Raw genomic sequence first — 18678 nt, 5'->3', positions numbered from 1 at the left:
AGCCGCGCGAGGAGCCCCGCCCAGCCGCTGTCGCGTGCAGCAAGCCGAGTCTGTGGGCTCTCCGTTTGCCCGGGAAGGCGCGGTTCCGGCTGCGTGCCTCCGCTGAGGTGGAAGAGCCGCGGATGACTCTTCGGCGCAGGGCTAGGCGCAGGCTGCGGTGGATCGGGTCTCCTATAGGTAGGAGGTGGTAGCGGTGAGAAAGAAAATTGGAAAGCAGCGGCTTAAGCTAGGGAATGAAACCACCGGTTCTAAAAATGAGAATTTTGTTTAATGGAGAGTCAGGAAACTTGAAGCTACACATGATTATAAAAAACTTTTTTTTTTCTTTTTATAAGCAAATGCAAGCACGTTTTTCCTACTTAAACATAAAACTCGTATTTTCCTTCTGTCACACAGCTCTGTAAATTGAAAACCCAGTCAATTAACTGCCATAATGGGATCGTCCTTTTTAAGACTTAAAACTTCTTTAAAAGGCTTCCACTGCTTCTTCAATGTGGTCCCAATACTGGGAGCTGACAGACGAGACATGAAAATAGCGCAGTGCAAGAGGTTCAAAGCACTGTCTAAAATTACATTCTTGCCTAAACCCTTCAGTTTTGTAATAGTTTCAGTGTATCTATTTTCAAAGTCTTTTCTGAAAATTACTGTCAAGCACAAGTTTAATACACAGTTGTAAAAGGTTTCTTCGTAGTAGAAATAAAGACCTGTTTGGCAGTTCTCAGTTCCAGACATAATGTTAGAAAACCTCATAGCTTTTGTGGAAGTTTAAAATTTGTAATTTAAAATCTGTATTTCTTCTGTAGAATAAATTGTATTGTGAAATATCCTTTTTCAGTCTAAGGCCCCAGAAATAACTACTGCATTTAGTTTCTCTTGAGGCAGAATAGTTCAGTTGGAAGGGAAGTACAACGATCATCTAGTCCAACAGTATGTTTTTATGGCATAAAAGAAAAAAGTTATGCCTAGTGTATGCCTTCACTCGAATATAATTCAGACACTGCATTGCGAATCCTGGTTGAATACAGGTGCCACAATTGCTGGTTAAGTCACATATGTAAAATATAATTATGGGAAATGGGATCCTAAAAATCCCACAAGACTCCCACTTGATTCAAGGAGAACCTCTACTGATCTTCTGTAAGAGGTGGTTGGATCTTCAGTGTCAAGCAAGAAGTGAAGGAGAACAGGATTTTCTGGTTCTGAGGTGTGACTCAATTCCACTTTTTACAGATTATGCTGTGCACTCATCAAGAAATAGCCCTTTTCCTGACGTCAATGGGTGCGAGCTATCTTGGCATGCATATTCGCATAGATCTTCTCTAACATTCACTGGAATGTAGGGAAAAATATCTTGGGTTTATGGTTAACCTCAAAAATGAGGTCAGAATTAATCAGGGAACCATATTAAATCAGCCAGGAGACAAAGATGACAAACTTTAGGGCTGCCAATAAAAGAAACTTACTTCCTACTCTGAGATACAACTATTTAATCTAGACTTTATTTTCTAAAATAAAATGAACTATGTACAGCTAATGAAATGCTATTGTTTGGACATAATACTTGTAATCTAGTAAAAAAAGCTTCTGTAAAACATTTCACTCTTGGATACACTTAAGGTTCATTTGAGAAGTTTGGTCCAATAGTGCGCAAAACCAAACTGTAGTAATAAAAGAAATATCCAGGAGGATGAGGGAAAGTATGTCCATGAAGATACAAGATAGGACATTGAATGCAATAGTTTTAAAATCAAATGGATAATTCATTAGCATTGAACAAATGATAATTTAACTCCAGTCTCTTAGAAGTAGTCACAGCCATGTTCTTGACAGGTGGCATACCTGAACCTAAATTATCTTCACAAGAAGTCTCAGCAGAAAAATCAGTGGCATAAAGTTAGAAAAATGTTCCTTTTCAAATCTAGTAAAGGTCTTTCAAAGGTATCACAGAAGAAAGGGAGGAATTGGCCATTCAGTTTAAAAGAAAAAGCATTCAAATTTTTTTTTTTTTTTTAAATGCAAAGATCATCCTTCAACTCTCAAAGCTGACAAAAGTGATTAAAAACCTCAAAAGCATCACTGTCTATATTTGTCTGAAATTTCAAGTCTCTGTAGGAATGCTACATTTAACATGTTTATTTTAGAAGATAAGGCGCTGTTTGATTAATTGTATCAGTCAATCAGTACACGATTTGTGATTTCCTTTAACTGGTTTTCATCCCCGCATCTTGAATACCCAGAGGAAACTTCTTTTCTTCTGGAAGTAAGTCTTGAAGTAAATTGTCCTCATTTTCCACTGAGATCTGAATTTCAGTTTCTTTTTTCAAGGGGTTTTCTTCTTTCGAAAGGGGAATTTCTTCCCCTGTTGGGGAATAATAGGGAGCATTTGCATAATCCATGCTAGTTGAAGTAGTCTGTTCTGGGAACTGGGAACTGCAGTCTGGATTACATACTTTAACAATGCAAGTCACATTCACCTGCGTTCCTCCATTACCAGAATGCTCTGTCAAACAAACAAAACACATTAAACATGGAAGAATGAAACCCAGAACAGGATGATTGGATTCTTTATCCAGTTCTTTGACTTAAAATAGACACTAAATATCTTCTTGCTTCACTTAATTTAGGTAAGCTGGTGGGGTTGGATCTGTAATGTTTTAGGGGGTTTTTTTGGTACCATAAAATCCACATGTCATCCCAGAAATAAAAAAAGCCATAAAAATTAATACAGAGCCCTGCATCACAGCCAACTCCCTACCCATCTGTTGCCATTTCAGATGCTTTGACAATGTTCTTTTCTTATTGCTCCCTTCAGCTCTTACTCCCACTCACAGGTAAGTGCCTACCATCACACTGATCCCCTAGTCTGCAAATAACTTTTCCTCCATTGAGCACAGTCTCTTTACTGTCTCAGGCTGATGACTTAAAACAATCACATTTTCTTTTCAAAAGTTACTCGCTGCTAACATGGGTCTGATGTTTTATCCTGCCATTTAAACTTCTAAAAAGACTCCTAATCGATAACCAAATTTCAAGAGGTTCTGGATCATTCCGATGCATTCTTACCTGAACTCGCAGAGTTGTGTCTGTCTCCACTGTGAAGCTTACAACCTTCTGCATCCGAATGTTGCTGCTGAAATCCTTTCTTTTCATTGTTCTTGTTACTTACTACACTGACTCTTGCAGACCCAGCTGGATTATTCAGGGAGCTACTGCTGGACCCAGAAGTTTCCAAGAGATGCTGTTCCTCCTGTTCAGAACTGCTGGAGTTTTGCGATCCTGTATTTCTTACTTTTTTGTCACACTGCTTTTCTGTAGGGGGAAAAGGCTGGAACATTTGCAGAGAAATACAAAACATTAACCTTTTTAAAAAACACTGACAAAGAACTGGTCCCTACTTAGGGAGCTAAAGAAACTGCTGATAATTGCTATTTGCATAGTAATGACTGTAAGAAATTACCAAACCACCCCATTCTCCAGTTGTCTTTCTGCTGTGCAGTTTTCTTCTACTTTTAATTAGATAAGACTGCACGGTTTCTATATAACTTTTAAAGAAATGGAAAAGGTGGAAAGGAAGGAGTGACACTTACCGAATCTGCTTCTGTAGTCGGTGGAGAGTATACAAGGGCTGCAAGTGAAGACAGACAGTTCATTAACACCTACATTTGTTTCAGTTGCAAAAGCTGCTCTCAGACTAGTCTGAGTGATACCCTCTGCTCCTGGAATAAACTCCAAATGTACATTTACTACACACTGTTTTCAAATGTTGAAAGCTATATTGTATTAATTTTTTAAGATGACTTAAAATTTAGCCAGCAAGCAAAGAGGACCCTCTGCAGGAATTAATAATTTTTCTAGTATAGTGTCAGCGAGAAAAAGTATTGATGAAAGTAAACTACGGTCATGACTGTTCAATGATAACAGTTGATAATGTCTAGTATTTAAATTATGAAGTACGAAATATTTTACAAACTCCATTAGGTTCTACAGTTGTCCAACTCCACTGGGATGTTGTATGTTTAGACAATGCTCTAAAATATGAGGAACAAGAGAGATTTGAATGGGACATTTGCCTCACTGTATTCCTGTATTGAGATTAATTTCACCACATGTGATTTAATAAAGATACCTTTACTCAAAATAGATATGGAATTCCTGGAGTATTTTTTTAATTCTATTTTTCTGTATCTGCAAAGCTTATGTGATCAAGCTGAATTGCATGAGTTTTCTCTTAGTCTCTCTTCCATTGACCTTTGAACCCTTTGGCCAATTGCACCCCAATGTAACAGAGGAATGGTGTCAAAAGCTCCTCAGGGTTTCATGGACCTATAAGGTTGCCAGCTTGTGAGGCAGAAACCTGTGAATCATCTCCTTGTCCCCTTGAAAAAAAAATAAATTAAATTGACTCATACATTATTAGACACCAAAGAATCTACATGTTAGTGATATCCATATCCAGCCATGAGAAAAGCTTCAAAGAGAGCTAGCATCTTCTAAGATACTCATGACAGTCAACCACTAGGCTCAAATTAGTAGGAAATAAGGTGACACTCTTTCCAATAGTTACACAGTCTGCTTGTTTTCACTTCATGAATCTTACCTTTTTTTTTGGAGACTAAGCAATACCCCAAAAGAGTCATTATCATGACCAATAACAATGGTCCTGCTACTGATCCTGAAAATAAATTGAAAAGATAAATTATTTAACAGGTTGATCTGACAAAGGATCTAATTGCAAAGAGGTAGTTTTGTGGTTTCTGTCCATGGCTACAAAAGCTAAATTTACAAGTATCAGGTGTGTCTGATATTCACATTTGATGACTCTCTTGTTGGATTTCAGTCTCCACCACTTCATAAAACTGAATTTTCCTGTCCTGAAAAGTAAGGACAGATTTTTGGCCTCAATCACAGCAGATCTCTCTCTAGGCTATCAACAGTTTGTTAAATACAAGGCCAGACACTCCAGAATGCTCCTAAACAGATATGCCTGCTGGATAGGTTGTGAACAGGAGAGAATACATCCAGACTTGTGAATGCTATGAGGACTTTTTGTCTTGGGAAAGGCTGCCCGAAGTCTCCAAAGACCTCTCACCAGGAGGTTTATGAAGTCAAGCTTGCCTCAGTCCAGAATCTAAGAGACAACCTTCTCTACCAGCTCCTTCATAGTAGCAATTCTCAGGAAATGCCTTGTATAATCTAGTTGGAGATTTTTAGATATATTTCCAGAATTACAAGGACTGCGGAATGCACCGGGGGAATGCAGATGCATTGGTAAATATTACACAACTCACTACAAGTAGTGTCACATTGAGTTAATTGAGCTGTTTTGAGCTTCTGCTTGGGTACAGGTAATTGCTCTTGCAAAGAAACTGAGAACTAAATATAAACTTACTTCCTAGCCAGAGAAAAATGACTTTAAATGAGTTAATAGCTCACCGATGATGTGAGACATGTCAGGTACAGAGTTTAAAATGACAGGTCTAGTTATTATTTCAGGTTTGTTGGAAACTGAGCTTTGGGTCAGGAACAGGTTCAAAATAGTGTGAGGTAGAACTGTGGCAACTGTTCCTGAGTCGCTGCAAACTGTGTCATTCATGCTGTTTCCAGGAATAGCCACTGATTTACAACTGCAGGAAACAAAAAGAGATGTTAGGACAGAAAGCAACCCTGTGCACAGTTAAAATTGCTATAAGAGAGAAACACTGACTTACACTGTATGTGGTATACAGCTGGTATCATAAGATTCCTCATGTGAAAAAGTGCCAGGAGGACATGGTTTACATTCTGTATCTGTGCTATCTGTCCCTTTAAACAGAAGAAAAACTCCAGTTAGTGATCTAGTGAGAAACAGGAATGAACAATCAAGGTCTGTGGTACAGATCCTGGAAGTGATACAGAGGCAGTACACAAAATACAGTCTTTAACTGAGACAGAAGAGAGTAATTTGAAACACCCAACCCAAACACAAATCAGGAGATTAATCAGCTGTTAGTTTGATGTCCTTGATAGTCTTTTTCAAAGACTGTAAAAACCCACCAAAAGGTTAACATGTGGTACTGTAGACAGAGCAGAGCTTTTTCACTCGTCCCTGACAGGCTGACCACCTATTCCATTCTGTTGGAGTTCTGTATCTTTTCAAATGATTCTTAATTTCTTTAAAATATTCAGTGTTCCACATCTTTGAATATTGTTTATAATCTTGAGACAGCTATATTATCATCAGACTGGTGACTTTCATTATCTAGAAAGACAGATTAATTCCGCAGGACGGCGTAGAGTCATCATTACTTGCCGTAACACAAATTTGACCTGAAGCCCTGTTTCAAGGATTTAAGCAGGAATTACGTGGCCTTGCATCTGAGTGACTTCTATGGAAGAAATCACACAGTAGAGCAAAACAAAGGAAGAATAAGTTGGATTGGGGAACTTTATGATATATGGTAGAAACAGATTGCTACATGTTGTTCCTTTGGATATGCCTCTTGAGAATACTATTGCTGTAGTTAGTTACTAAGATAATGCACTAAAAAGAATGCATAACTGTAGGGAATTAAAAGACAATATTCCTGTAATTTACTGAGTTGGAGACAGATTCAAAAATATTTATGGCCTATTAATGCAAAAAATAACCCTCTTCTTACAGTAAAACTATTCTGCATGTGGAGTGTTCAGAATTAAATTACCTCTTCTGGAAACTCGGTAACCTTTTCCACATTTTTTGTGCACTTTACATATTTTGCAGTTCTCATAGATTTTCGAAATGCAGTATTCATTTGGTGGGCAGCTACAGATTCTGTCCTGTGACTTAGTGCATGTTTGATTCTGCACAAATCCTGGTTTTAGAACAAGAATAAAGCAAGATGTGATTAGCAACATTTAAAATCATGGCCTGCAATGTTTCAAGTGAATATGAGGTGATGTTCGCACACCACAAACTGAAGACAATTTTGCAGCTTGTGGCTAGTGTACCATCATAAAACAAATATATATGCCCCAACATCTACATTTTCAGAAGAGTTTCCACTCGGTCTCTAGGAGAGGAGAAATTTGCATGTGTAGAATTCACACTTGACACTCTGTACCTGCAGTTGCACTGTATTGTATCATAACCATAAATATGCACATTTGTGTTACCTGTGCTCATCACTGCAGTATCTGGGGGCCATACTAAGATTTGTAGTCTATGCAGATCATGCAACTGTATTTAAAGTGATTGGAGACCTTACTACAGACATTTTCATACTGTAATTAACCAGCTTTGTAGGTGTATCTATTTAGATGAGACTAAAGGTCATTTGAACAACTTATGCTCCCTTGGCTGGAGGGTATGAGCAGGAAGTTAGTCTGCTGATGACATTTGTACCTATTTTAGTGATGCGGTGCCTTAGTTTCCAAGAATGTAAGACTGGTGTCACATTTTAAGGACTGTCCTGATTTTGTCAGGGATAGAGTTAATTTTCTTCCTAGCAGCTGGTATAGTGCTGTGTTTTGGATTTAGGATGAGAATAATGTTGATAACACACTGATGTTTTTAGTTGTTGCCAAGCAGTCACAGACTTTTCAGCTTCTCATCCTGCCCCACCAATGAGAAGGTGGGGGGTGCCCAAGAAGCTGGGAGGGGACATGGCCAGGACAACTGACCCAAACTGGCCAAAGGGATATTCCATACCATATGAAGTCATGCTCCATCTATAACTGGGAGGTTGGCCGGGAGATGGGGTAGCTTAGGACCTTGCTAGGCATTGGCTTCAGGTGGTGAGAAATTGTGCTGTTCATGACTTGTTTTATATATTATTATTATAATCATCATCTTCCTTTTCTGTCCTATTAAACTGTCTTTATCTCAACCCACAAGTTTTAATCTTTTTTTTTTTTTTTTTTTTTTTCCATTTTCGATTCTCTCCCCCATCCCACTGGGAGGAGAGTGTGTGGTTGTTTTAGCTGCTGTCTGGGTTAAACCACGACAAGGATTTAGAAAGAAAAAGAGGGAGGGCCCTCTGCAAGACTTTCTTGATTCTTTTCCCCAAATCTTATGAGCACCAAAAGCACGAGAATGGGACTATACAAGTGACAAACAAAACCTCCTAGTTTTCTTAGGAGAAAAGACTAGGTTAAACCAAGCCCTCCCTTTGAGCAGGCTGTTAAAGTCACAAATGCCTCTTTAACAATGCAAGCCTACCTTTCCTGCAGGGTGGTGAGCAGGCAAAGCACTGAGGAGAGCGATTCCAGATTGCTGTATACGTGTTAGGTCTACAGGGACTGCACTTTGTGTCCACATTGTGACTGCAGCTCCCTGTCTTATATTGACCTATTAAAAAAAAACACACACAAAAAAAACCTCCAATAAAAAACCAAAACAAAACAGAGAAAGCATCTAATTGGAAAAGATCACTGTTTAAGGTAAATTTAATTCTTAGTTGTAGAAACCCTTTCCCTTTACTGGCACTATCAGATTGGTAACATATACCAAGCAAGAATTGATTTAAAGGAGCACTGCATGTATGTACAGGGTAACTCTAGTTTCTTTTGTTATTTGTGTTTGACCCCTTTTCCTACATTAGTTCAGTGAATTCCAGCCATGTTTAAAACAAGGCGGCCTCAATCCTGAACAAAACCCCTCAGCATATAGGTAGATGCAGCTACCACAGTACATAAAACAAACTTTTTCTCCTCATAGAAGCTGTGTTTTGTGGTGAAACACAGGACGGTGTTTCATGCTGAAAGTCAGGCATGTGCTAGAATGATGTGTCTGGGTGAGGCCATTACTACCTTTACAAGCATGAAGAAAGCATAATGAAGTATTACCACAAACAAACCTGAATTAGAACTTCACCACTTGTCACTACTGCAGGGACATGAGCTCGCTTTTTCCTTCATCTCTTCAGCCAGCCCTAACATCGCGAAGCAATGAGCTACTGAAGCTACTGGCATTCCAGACAAAATCAAAAGCTATCAAACGTAGTTTCTCCAGTGCTTCTAACCAACAGCAGAGTCAGTGCAGTGGTGGGAGTAAGTAAATATGAGCTCCAACATATCCATTTTGGAGAAAGGAAAACAGCTCAGTTGCCATTTCCTCCTTGCTTGGAAGGAGGAACAAGGTAAAAGTCAATGTCTCATATCCTGTACAGAAATATCGTGGAAAATATACTCAGAAAGCAGGAATAACACTGAGAAAGCCTTTGGAGCTGCTTGGAGAAAGAAGGGGCCCTGGAGGTGAGCCATAGAAATTACTTCCAAAGACTTTGTTTTTCCATGTACTTACTTGAACCTTAGAATTCTGCCTCCCACATCCTGCTAATAATTTAGGCTTCAATTTTTGATAAATTACGGTAAAAAAATTCAAATTCATCATAACAAAAATAAAGATTTTAGACTTTCTACAACTTGTTGTCCAGAATTTGTTATTCTGAAAAATTAAAATTAAGGAGAAATAGACTGAACAGTAGATACCACAACAGAAAAAGGTTTTACCTATGAATTATCATCTTTCATCCGTTGTGTTTTTAACAAAGGAAGCCTGACAGATGTATCTAGACATTTTCGGTTAATTCAAGCAACTGTGGCTGCTTCAGCATATACTGATTTCCTGCTTCAACTTCCGGATCTCTCTGACAAGAACTCAGCATTTATGGAGACAAATTTTGTTTGCTCAGCATGTAATGAGACAAATAGACAGTTTTTTTGCTGTGTCTAATGTAAAAATACAATGACAACTTATTGTAAAAACTCTTATTATTAAAATACCCAAATGGTGTTACAGCCCTCCAAAAAAACCCAAAACCACACACCCACTTTTCTGCAGTCAACAACTTTTGCTAACAAAAGATCACTAATAATTATCACTGGAGTGTAAGACATGACACCTCAAAGAATACAGTTTCTGCAGTCTTGTACCCAGTCTCTGACAGCGGTCTGCAGTGTCTGAATTACAGTAAAAGACAATAAAATCCCCTTAATAAGCAATTATAGATTAACCTGTCCAATGGAAAGCCCCTTATATAATTGATATTATCCAAGTACAGAAACTAAGCTCTACCTCATGCCTTGTTTTACAATATATTTGTTACTAGTGGGCTTAGGTCTGACGTGTTGTCTAATTTTTGTAATTCCCTTAGTGACTGTTGCTCCCTTCCCTAAAAGTTGACTTAAAACACCATGCAAAGCTGTGCTTACAAGAGCTCAGCAGCCTACCTCCTGATAAGTCACAGCCAGGTTAACCTTGTAACAAAATTCTAATTCTGATGAATAGTGTGTCTCTCTTGCAGATATTTTTACAGTCACAGTATTTTATTGTCTTCCAGCTAGACAACAGCAAAACCTCAATGCTCTTAAGATGTATAAATAATAAAAATGTACTAGGCTTACCTGAAAATTGACTGAATTTGGCTGTGTAAAGTAATAGTTTGAATTATAACCTACCTGGAGGGCACTGGCTGCAACATTTATTAAGTTGTTCTTCATAGAATTCAGTGCTGGGATCTTTGCATTTTTCAAACTGTGGTGTATAAGGCAATGAATATTCCTAGGAGAAATTTAAGGAAAATCATGAGTCACAAGTACATTCTGACCTTAAAGTAGAGATTCAAAAGAGACAAACACTTAAAAATGAGCGCAATTATAACCACCTTCCTTTCCAAGACACTGATGTCAGCCTGATGAAACAGAAAGCAGCAGATGCCAAAAAAGTTGAAGGAGAACGCACAGCTTATAAGCTACTTGAGACCGTTTAGAGGTTCCTCTGTTTTTCAAAGATCTGTCACAATGAACAAAGTGATTTCTCCAGGTTTTATGTTCAAAAGAATGCAATGGAACTATGGGATCAGCATCACTACTGCATCCCCTAAACCAAAGGGTTAAGTACCTATTCTCAGTTGCCACAATTCAACCAACCTTTGACAAAATGCCAGTGAAACATAAATTCTTACCTGTGTGTTTGTGGGAAGAAGCATTTTCTGCAAAGTGGCTATATTAAAAATGATATCTTCTTAGTAGGTCTACTCCCTATACACGTTTAGAGCCCTATCTGAAAACAAGACGATTGACTTTGCTACTTATTAATTGCCTCAGGCCTCCTGAGCTGGTGGAACAGGGAGCTGTGGGTCTAGCACTACTGCAATGCTTGAAGGAATCTTTCTGTTTTCATCAGTGGGTGCAAAGGACACAGGACACTGAGTTCAGTTCTCTACTGCGCTTACATTCATTACGCCCTTGCTTACACCCATGCAATATCCAGGCAAGATAACCTGTCCCTTCAGTCAAAGAACCTGCACTATTAGAACTGTTTCACCAAAGGAAAGGAAAAAAAGGCTTTTATCATTCCAGATACTTCGTGATTCCTTTCAGAATGAAAAAGGCCTTGATGTTTTGAAAACAATGTCTCCAAAAACTGCACTGCTGCTTCTGAAAAGGAGCAACTGGCTACAAGACTTAAATAAAAATAATAAACCTACCTCATATGTCAGGTCAAATGCATAAGAAACAGTCATGAAATACAGTGTACCTACTTTTCAGCTCATACCAATCAACACAGCTCAGTGACTTCAATGAACAAGTGTCAAAATATTTGAGGACCTGCCATCTGTTTTCAAAGGGAAAAATATAGTCACTCAAAAGAAAAAGGCTAATGTTAGGTAGCACAAGCGTAGGAGTTTCCTGCTACATCAGAAAGATGCTGTTCAAAAAGTATGTGACACTGCTCAATTTTCTGCAGTTTGAAAACATTGCTTCATGTACACTCTACACACATTTAGAGAAGTAATATAAAAGTATTATTAAAAAGAGAAATCAAAACAGGAACAAGCTCTTTGGAGGCCGGCAATGAAAATATCCTTCCTCCTTACTGAAAAAGCATGTTGATTATCTATTGTGTCTTCATATTCCTGACAAAGTAGATTAACACTTCCCACTCTCAACAATTACTTAAAGGGAATCCAACATGTTCTTATGCAGCTTGTTGAACTATTCTACCTCTTATCTAGTTGTATATTAGAAACAGGATTTCACCCATCTACTCAATGGTCAGTGTCAAAAATAACCTTTCCTGAGAATGTGAAGACAGAGAAAGGCCTTCTTGAGTTTCAATATTCATTCCAGAAAATAAAAAAAAAAAAGGCAAACCATTTAAGTAGAAGTTTCACTGCTCCTATTTAAAACACAGTGAAAGCTGGTAACACTGAGCAGACATCAGGACAATTCTGATCTCTTCTGATCAGACAGTTGAGTTAAAGACTGAAAACCAGGGAGATGGGATGAGTTTCACCAACACCAGCCTCATTCTCTCACAGTCAGATCAACAAGAAACAGTCAAGTTGCAAAATGAAGAGCAAACTTGTAAAGATGTTTTTAACAGGTTAGAAACTGTGATGGGGTGGGGAAGGATGAAAAAAAATATCTCCTTCTTAAACACTAGAGCAGGTGAAGTAAGAAACAGCTGCTGAGCACAAGCTGCATTTTTCAAATTCAGCCCGTTGTCTTTCAATGAGAAGATAGCCAGTTTTGCAGAAACCATGCTGCAGCCTCAAATATCTCCAAAATCTACTTTGCCTCCATTGTTGCTTTCCAGTTCAGGAGGCTTATTTAAAGGGAGCTTGCACAAGGACTGAAGATTTCAAAGCAGAACCAGGAGGCTGGCTTCAACATTATCAGTTTCATCATTATTAATGAGAATAATAACCATAATAATTCAAAAAAGAAAAACAAGGCTTTTTAATACCTTCTAAGTTCAGTAATAACTGTTAATACTGGACTTGGTATTACACCCTCATAGGATAGGCAATGATAAACCATACTATGACTAAAATCTGATTATGAAGAAGAAAAGGGCATTGCTCTCAAAAGTATTTTTTGTTTAAGTTACGTTCTTGTTTATTAAAAGAAGGATCAAGTGGTGTCGTCACGTTTTTGTAATCGCTATGATCAACTTCATTAAAACAAGCACTTGAGAATCTTTTTAAAACTTAAAACTTCACTGTAAGAGCAGACACAGGAAAAAAAAGGGGGGGGGGGGGGGGGAAAATACAATAAACCGCATCACAAACTATCCTGCTGGTGAGGCTTCCTGGCAAAAAATGTTCTTATCTCATCCTCTGCATTGTCTGTTGTAAATACTGCCCTGTGACTTAAAGACACAGGAAAACCTGTTGGTTGATGGGTTCACATCTATTTCTCTGAAGTTGTGCTTGAAAGGATATACCTACTGTCTGATACAATCTCCCTGAAATTTTATCTGATGAGCTGTGGCTCTTAATGACATACAATTGACAATTTCGTGCCAACTGTCCTCAAAGAACATGATGGGAAACTAAAAGGGACTTGTAACTCACTTGGATACACTTTATATACACACATGAGCTCAGCTTTGTTTGCACTGGGAGGATGCCATTAATTTCAGTAGTCAGTTCCAATGTAAACTAATTTAATCAAAGCTGTCAAGGCCAGCACTCAAATCTCTTACTACATCAGAGGAAGTGTAGGCCTCTTACCAGGTATAAAACTCTCCTGGATTTCTTGGCTACGAAAGGACCCCACTTTTTCTAGCCCTCTCGCCAATCTTAAGGTCTGAATTGGGCAGTACAATATTTTCTACCCTCAACAAAACCCTCTGGCATCCAGATCCATTGGCTACTTTGGGCTGAAAGGCTGATAAGTAGGGGTCAGATTCTATTCCACAATCTTTACTTTTTGTTACTGTTGGTATCTCTCATAAGACCTTATTTCGTCTTCTGCTTTTACTGTGAATCAATGGTCTGCAAGGAGATTGTGTGAAGGAAAACTAACCTCATGCTGCATCTTTTGCATTATAGCCTTAGAACTTTTCACATTAGGTAGTAGTGTCTAATGGCTGCAGACTTTTAAGATATTTATAAGGACAAAATGAAGACTTTGGAAGACTTTAATTTGACAGGTACAAGTACAAGTAAAATGCCTCATCTATCTAGTAACAGAAGCACAAACATTATTAAACATTAAATTTAGCCTAGCTGTATGCACATCAATCAAATTGAGCAATATATTTTGGCATAGAAATGGGTAAACTATGCTTGCCTTTGACTACACAACTCACTAGGGAGATTTTTGCAATGCCTTTGTATTAAGCAATAACTAAGAAGTTACATACAAAAAGGCAATTACTCAAGACTCTCTCTCCAGAGTCCCTGCACTGTTTGAATCATTTTTCCATCTGCAAGACAGACATCCAGTAGATAGGGGACCTAATTTGTGACTGGAGAGGAGTAAGCTAACAGCAGCCTCCATACCAACCTAGAGATTAGTACAGCCTCTTCTAAATACATATGCACAAGCACAAGTGTTTCCAAGATTCCCTATATCCTACCCGCTAGAAGATAAAACTAGTGGAAAACATGCCTTTATCTCATGATTTTCAGCCCTGCAGCTGTATCTGCGCTGTGTGGAGCCGCACCAGTGAAGGGAAAGGGCCTGCGGGCTGTCCCCTCCCACAGTCATACGGAGGGCAACCACAACTGAGACCCTAACGTCTGTAACAGCTGAGCCCCATTCATGAATGACAAAACAAGATTTGGATTCGGACTTCTTCGAAATTAGAAGGGCTTGATCCAATGCACCAACCTGGCTCTGCCTATTGGCGAGGAAGTCCAGGTCTCAACTACTCACAGCACATCACAATGTAATGCATTCCCTATGTGCTGAATACTAATTATAATGAACATAATTTCCTTTAATTCCTGCCTTACAACTTGTGCCTGTATTTTTTTACTTTACGTGTAATTAAATTTAAGCATCTTCAATAATAGAAATAAAATAGGCTAATATAATGTTATAATTCACATAACATTCAGTTTCACTCAAGGAGGCCATTTAAACAAAGATACTTAAGCCTGTCTCACATTTCTACATTTTTATTGGTCCCCTTTTCATACAGTTGCCTTCTTCAAATTCAAGCTGTCAAACAAAGGAGTCTGAACAGGAACTACATCTGGCATATAATGTTCTTTACGCATACGAAACCACAATGAAGTCACCAAGGATTCTGATGTAAAAATCTGTTGCTATGGAAAGGACTTGAGGTAAAGAGATACCATTTGCTGATCTACCAAATCTGCTGAAGACAGGAAAAAATAGAATTCTGTTTAAAATATTTAAACTGGTCATTTACAAAAATAATTGTGCTGAAGATTAGTTATCAGATAACAGCACGTCTCACCAAAACCAGTTGGAATCGTAGCAAGGTGTACCATCTATACTCAAACCATAAAGCTTCTTTTAAAGCTGCTTTCACACAAATATCTCTCTAAGATTATGGGTCCATTATGTGAATTGTCCACCCATCCTATACTGTATTGTACTTTTGTAAAGCAGGACTCCTTCCTTGCATAGCCACAGACAAACAGATTTACAACTCCACGTTCTCCCTCCCTGAGAAAACAGTATCCTTTTGCTTACTGTTAGGGATTCTACTTCATTGCCACTCACCACCATAATATGAAAACTTTTTCCCAGAATGAGATGGCAGGAGGCTGCAGAGAATATGGAAGCTATTCATAACATGCAAAAATTATAGAAACAAGTCAAATTTTGTAGGAAGGCGTGGTATATTTTATTATATATGTATTTGGAAAAACATTTTCAGGAATACCAGCTCTTCTGTTTCAAAACTTCAGGCTTATGTATCTGAAAGCTGGTCTGTTTTCCCAAAGGTTGCCCTAATAAAAGATACTATCCACTAAATCAAGATCTGACACTTGGAGTAACAGGCACTGCCAAAGCTGATAAGCCTTAAAAATCTACAATTTCCCTGTGGAAAGTGAAGATACTCAGCAAACAAGGGGTGAAAGCAAGAGGAATAACAGATTGCAGGTCTGAGAGGCAGAAAGTCAGATTGTATCCCCATCACTTGCCAGAGAAGAGCAGGTGATGAGCAAGTTCCCGAGAAAGGATCAGCAAGTCAGGACTGGCCATGTAGAGGTTTGACCTTACATGGAGACATCCTGGAAGATGCACCTAAGGGAGACAGGGTGCACCTATGATGGAGAGCAGAGCAGGAAAGGAGAAACTATGTGAGCCCCAAGTGTAAAGATGGCAGGTGAAGAACCTTCCCAAGATGGCCCAGGTGTACCAGCCAAAAACACTGCCATAGGGGATAACTGTCTTCTATCTAGGCTGAATGCCAGAATTGGCATCTTTCTGTTATTTTGAAACAAATCATTTTCTTGGGATGGTGCTGCTTGTATCACAGATGGTTTTTGCAATGCTCTGTTAAGGCTTTCAGTCATCATGAACTTTGATGCAACAAACACAAGCGTGGATATGTACAACAGCAAAGCTGCAGGTCACCCGCAGCCCTCCTAGCTCTGACCATAAAAAAGCAGGGACATCTGAGCAGCCTGCTCAAGTTGTATTTCAGGGTTTTCCCACAAGATCTCTTTTATGCTCATCCTTTTGCCATTCAGAGTACATGTGTGGCTATCAACACACCTTCCACGTACCAGCAGCATTCCCCTACAACCAGTCAGCAGCAGCCTGAGGATGACCTTCTCTGTGCACATCAGCAACTACACTGTAGAGCACACCGCGCTGCCTTGCAAAGGACAGTTATTTAGGTTTGAGGCTATTGAGAAAGTTTTCTATTAAACATATCTGGTGACTGAGTTGTCCAAAATGGCAAAAATTATGTTCAGTTCCTGTGAGTGACACAGGGACTGAGGGTAGAAGCTATCAGTTAATTTCAGCTGAATGAGAAAAAACAAGAAATAGTGTCACTCAAGAACTATTGCTTTGCCAGTTTTTCTCCCTCAAAAATAAAATAAGTTTTCTTTAACTGACCCCTTTCAAAAATTGATATAACAGGCAGGTTTTTTTCCATCTCTGTGGCCCATGTGGTATTTCTGAAACTACTGGTTTTGTTTTTCTAATTTATATATGGACTTTTCTTTGGTTTGTCACAATGTAAAAAGCAATACCAAAAGTTTCCTTCATGATTTTCATCATTATATTTAGGTCATATTTAGGGTGAGAGGAGAATTAATTCCTTTTGAATCAAAGCCCTTTGTTCAGCAAGAAGCATGACAAAACTTTACACTTAAAGAAGGGAGAGTCTCAGAATTGTAGCAGGCATCACCAAAATTGATCTGCTCTACCCTGCCCACTCCAAGGTGTTCAGTGAATCAGGTTCAAAATACTATCACCTTCCAAACCAGGGCTGAATTCAAAATGAGTGAGAAGCAGTTAAAAGAATTAATTTAATATATTATCAACCCACCATAGCACCCCGTACTCCTCAAAGGACTACTATGTAATTCCAGGTTCAATATACATTCTGACATCCTCACCTGGTTTCACTGAACCTTTGCCTTACCAAGGCTGAATTAATATGATTAAATAAATGCATAAATAACATACACATCCCATGAAAAAGCAATGACCTGGACATCTTAGGAGCACTTCCATATTTCTCTTCACAATCTAGGGCACTTTAAAATCAGATAGAAAAACGCCATCAATATATACCAGTACAGCATACACACAATCAAAGTCAAATAGATCCCATCAAGCTCTTTGGTTTAAACAGTTAAAAGCATTCATTGCCAATAGCAGTACAGCTGGATGTACAAGAGGTCACAGCTGCATCACATCTGGTCTTAGATGTAAATTAAAGGGCTTTTCTATGTAAATAGGGAATAGTTAAGGGATCCAACAGAGTACAACAAGCTCTTCCTGTTTAAACAACGGTGTAAAATACATACAGATTTACACTCTGCACTTGCCAGGACACTCACTATTTTTGCAAATATTCAAACAAGCCTGAAAAATCAATCCATTTCCAATTAAAATCCCAGGAAAACGATTAGTCACTGCTTTGGGAAGCCAGGCAATAACAACATAGCCAAAGGGAGCAGGATAAGCTTTAAAGAAGTGTAACGGTGGGGTTTGAGGCTCCTGTAGAGATCACACCGAGTTCAGTGCAAGCAGAAGGAGACAGACAACTCGAGGAACTGCAAGCAAAACAATAAAACGATGCCCACTTGCGTTACATCTCTGCACGCATAACGGTAAGACGATGCCCGCTTGCACTACACCTTGCATGACACCGGCTGCACTCCCGCTTCGCAACCATTACAGTCAACATAAGCCGCTCATACCGCAGAGCGGCGGGCAGGTCCCCCGTCTCCCCCCGGCAGGGCACCGCACCGCGGGGGCTCCCCGCGGCCCCGCACTCACCCGGCCGCCCGCGGCGTGCAGGAGCGCGGCGAGGAGCGCCCAGCGCGGTCCCATCCCGCCGCCGAGTGAGACCGCCGGCGGGCGCGGGGCGGAGCTGGCGGCGCCCGGCAGCGCCCGGCCCCGGCAGCGCCCGGCCCCGGCAGGGGGGCACCGCCCCAAGGCGGGCGGCAGCCCCGCGGGGACGTCTGTAAGCCTGGCTGCGATTCCCCAGGTCAGATAGCGGTGTTGACTGCTGGCCGGACATAAAGGTTACTTCAAGTACCTTGACGGGTCTCTCAGTATGTGCAAAGGGTCTCTTTAGTCGTATTTATGCTCCTTAAGCCCCAAAATATGAACTTACCTTTTGCAGCATTCTAGCATTGATTAATACCCACTGTACCACTGCACCACGTTCACTCCTGTCTCGTACATGCTGCCGGGATGGTATAGAGACACCTTAATGTAAATTCAGACCTGCTCTGCTCTTCAGAAAAACTCCAGTCGACT

The 18678-nt window shown here is 39.5% G+C and overlaps 1 protein-coding gene across 2 annotated transcripts; it reads right to left on the bottom strand.

Annotated features, from left to right (window-relative positions):
- Positions 1-249: 249 nt before the first annotated feature.
- On the bottom strand, positions 250-18286 carry LOC104638986 (tumor necrosis factor receptor superfamily member 1B). 2 transcript variants are annotated; one of them, XM_075773038.1, is made up of 10 exons: positions 18193-18286; positions 10417-10519; positions 8177-8305; positions 6681-6830; positions 5709-5802; positions 5434-5624; positions 4598-4672; positions 3588-3625; positions 3064-3325; positions 250-2500 (listed from the first exon to the last, which is right to left on the bottom strand). In XM_075773038.1, exons 1-10 carry the CDS (start codon positions 18244-18246, stop codon positions 2202-2204), a joined length of 1395 nt encoding a protein of 464 aa, XP_075629153.1. In that variant the 5' UTR covers positions 18247-18286; the 3' UTR covers positions 250-2201. The 2 variants fall into 2 exon arrangements, with proteins under 2 accessions (XP_075629153.1, XP_075629154.1); XM_075773039.1 differs by lacking the exon at positions 4598-4672.
- Positions 18287-18678: the final 392 nt, after the last annotated feature.

Source organism: Balearica regulorum, chromosome 21 (assembly GCF_011004875.1).
Source record: "Balearica regulorum gibbericeps isolate bBalReg1 chromosome 21, bBalReg1.pri, whole genome shotgun sequence".
Classification (NCBI taxonomy): domain Eukaryota; kingdom Metazoa; phylum Chordata; class Aves; order Gruiformes; family Gruidae; genus Balearica; species Balearica regulorum.
Note: the sequence above shows the minus strand (reverse complement) of the source record. Positions and strands in the feature narration are given on the sequence as shown.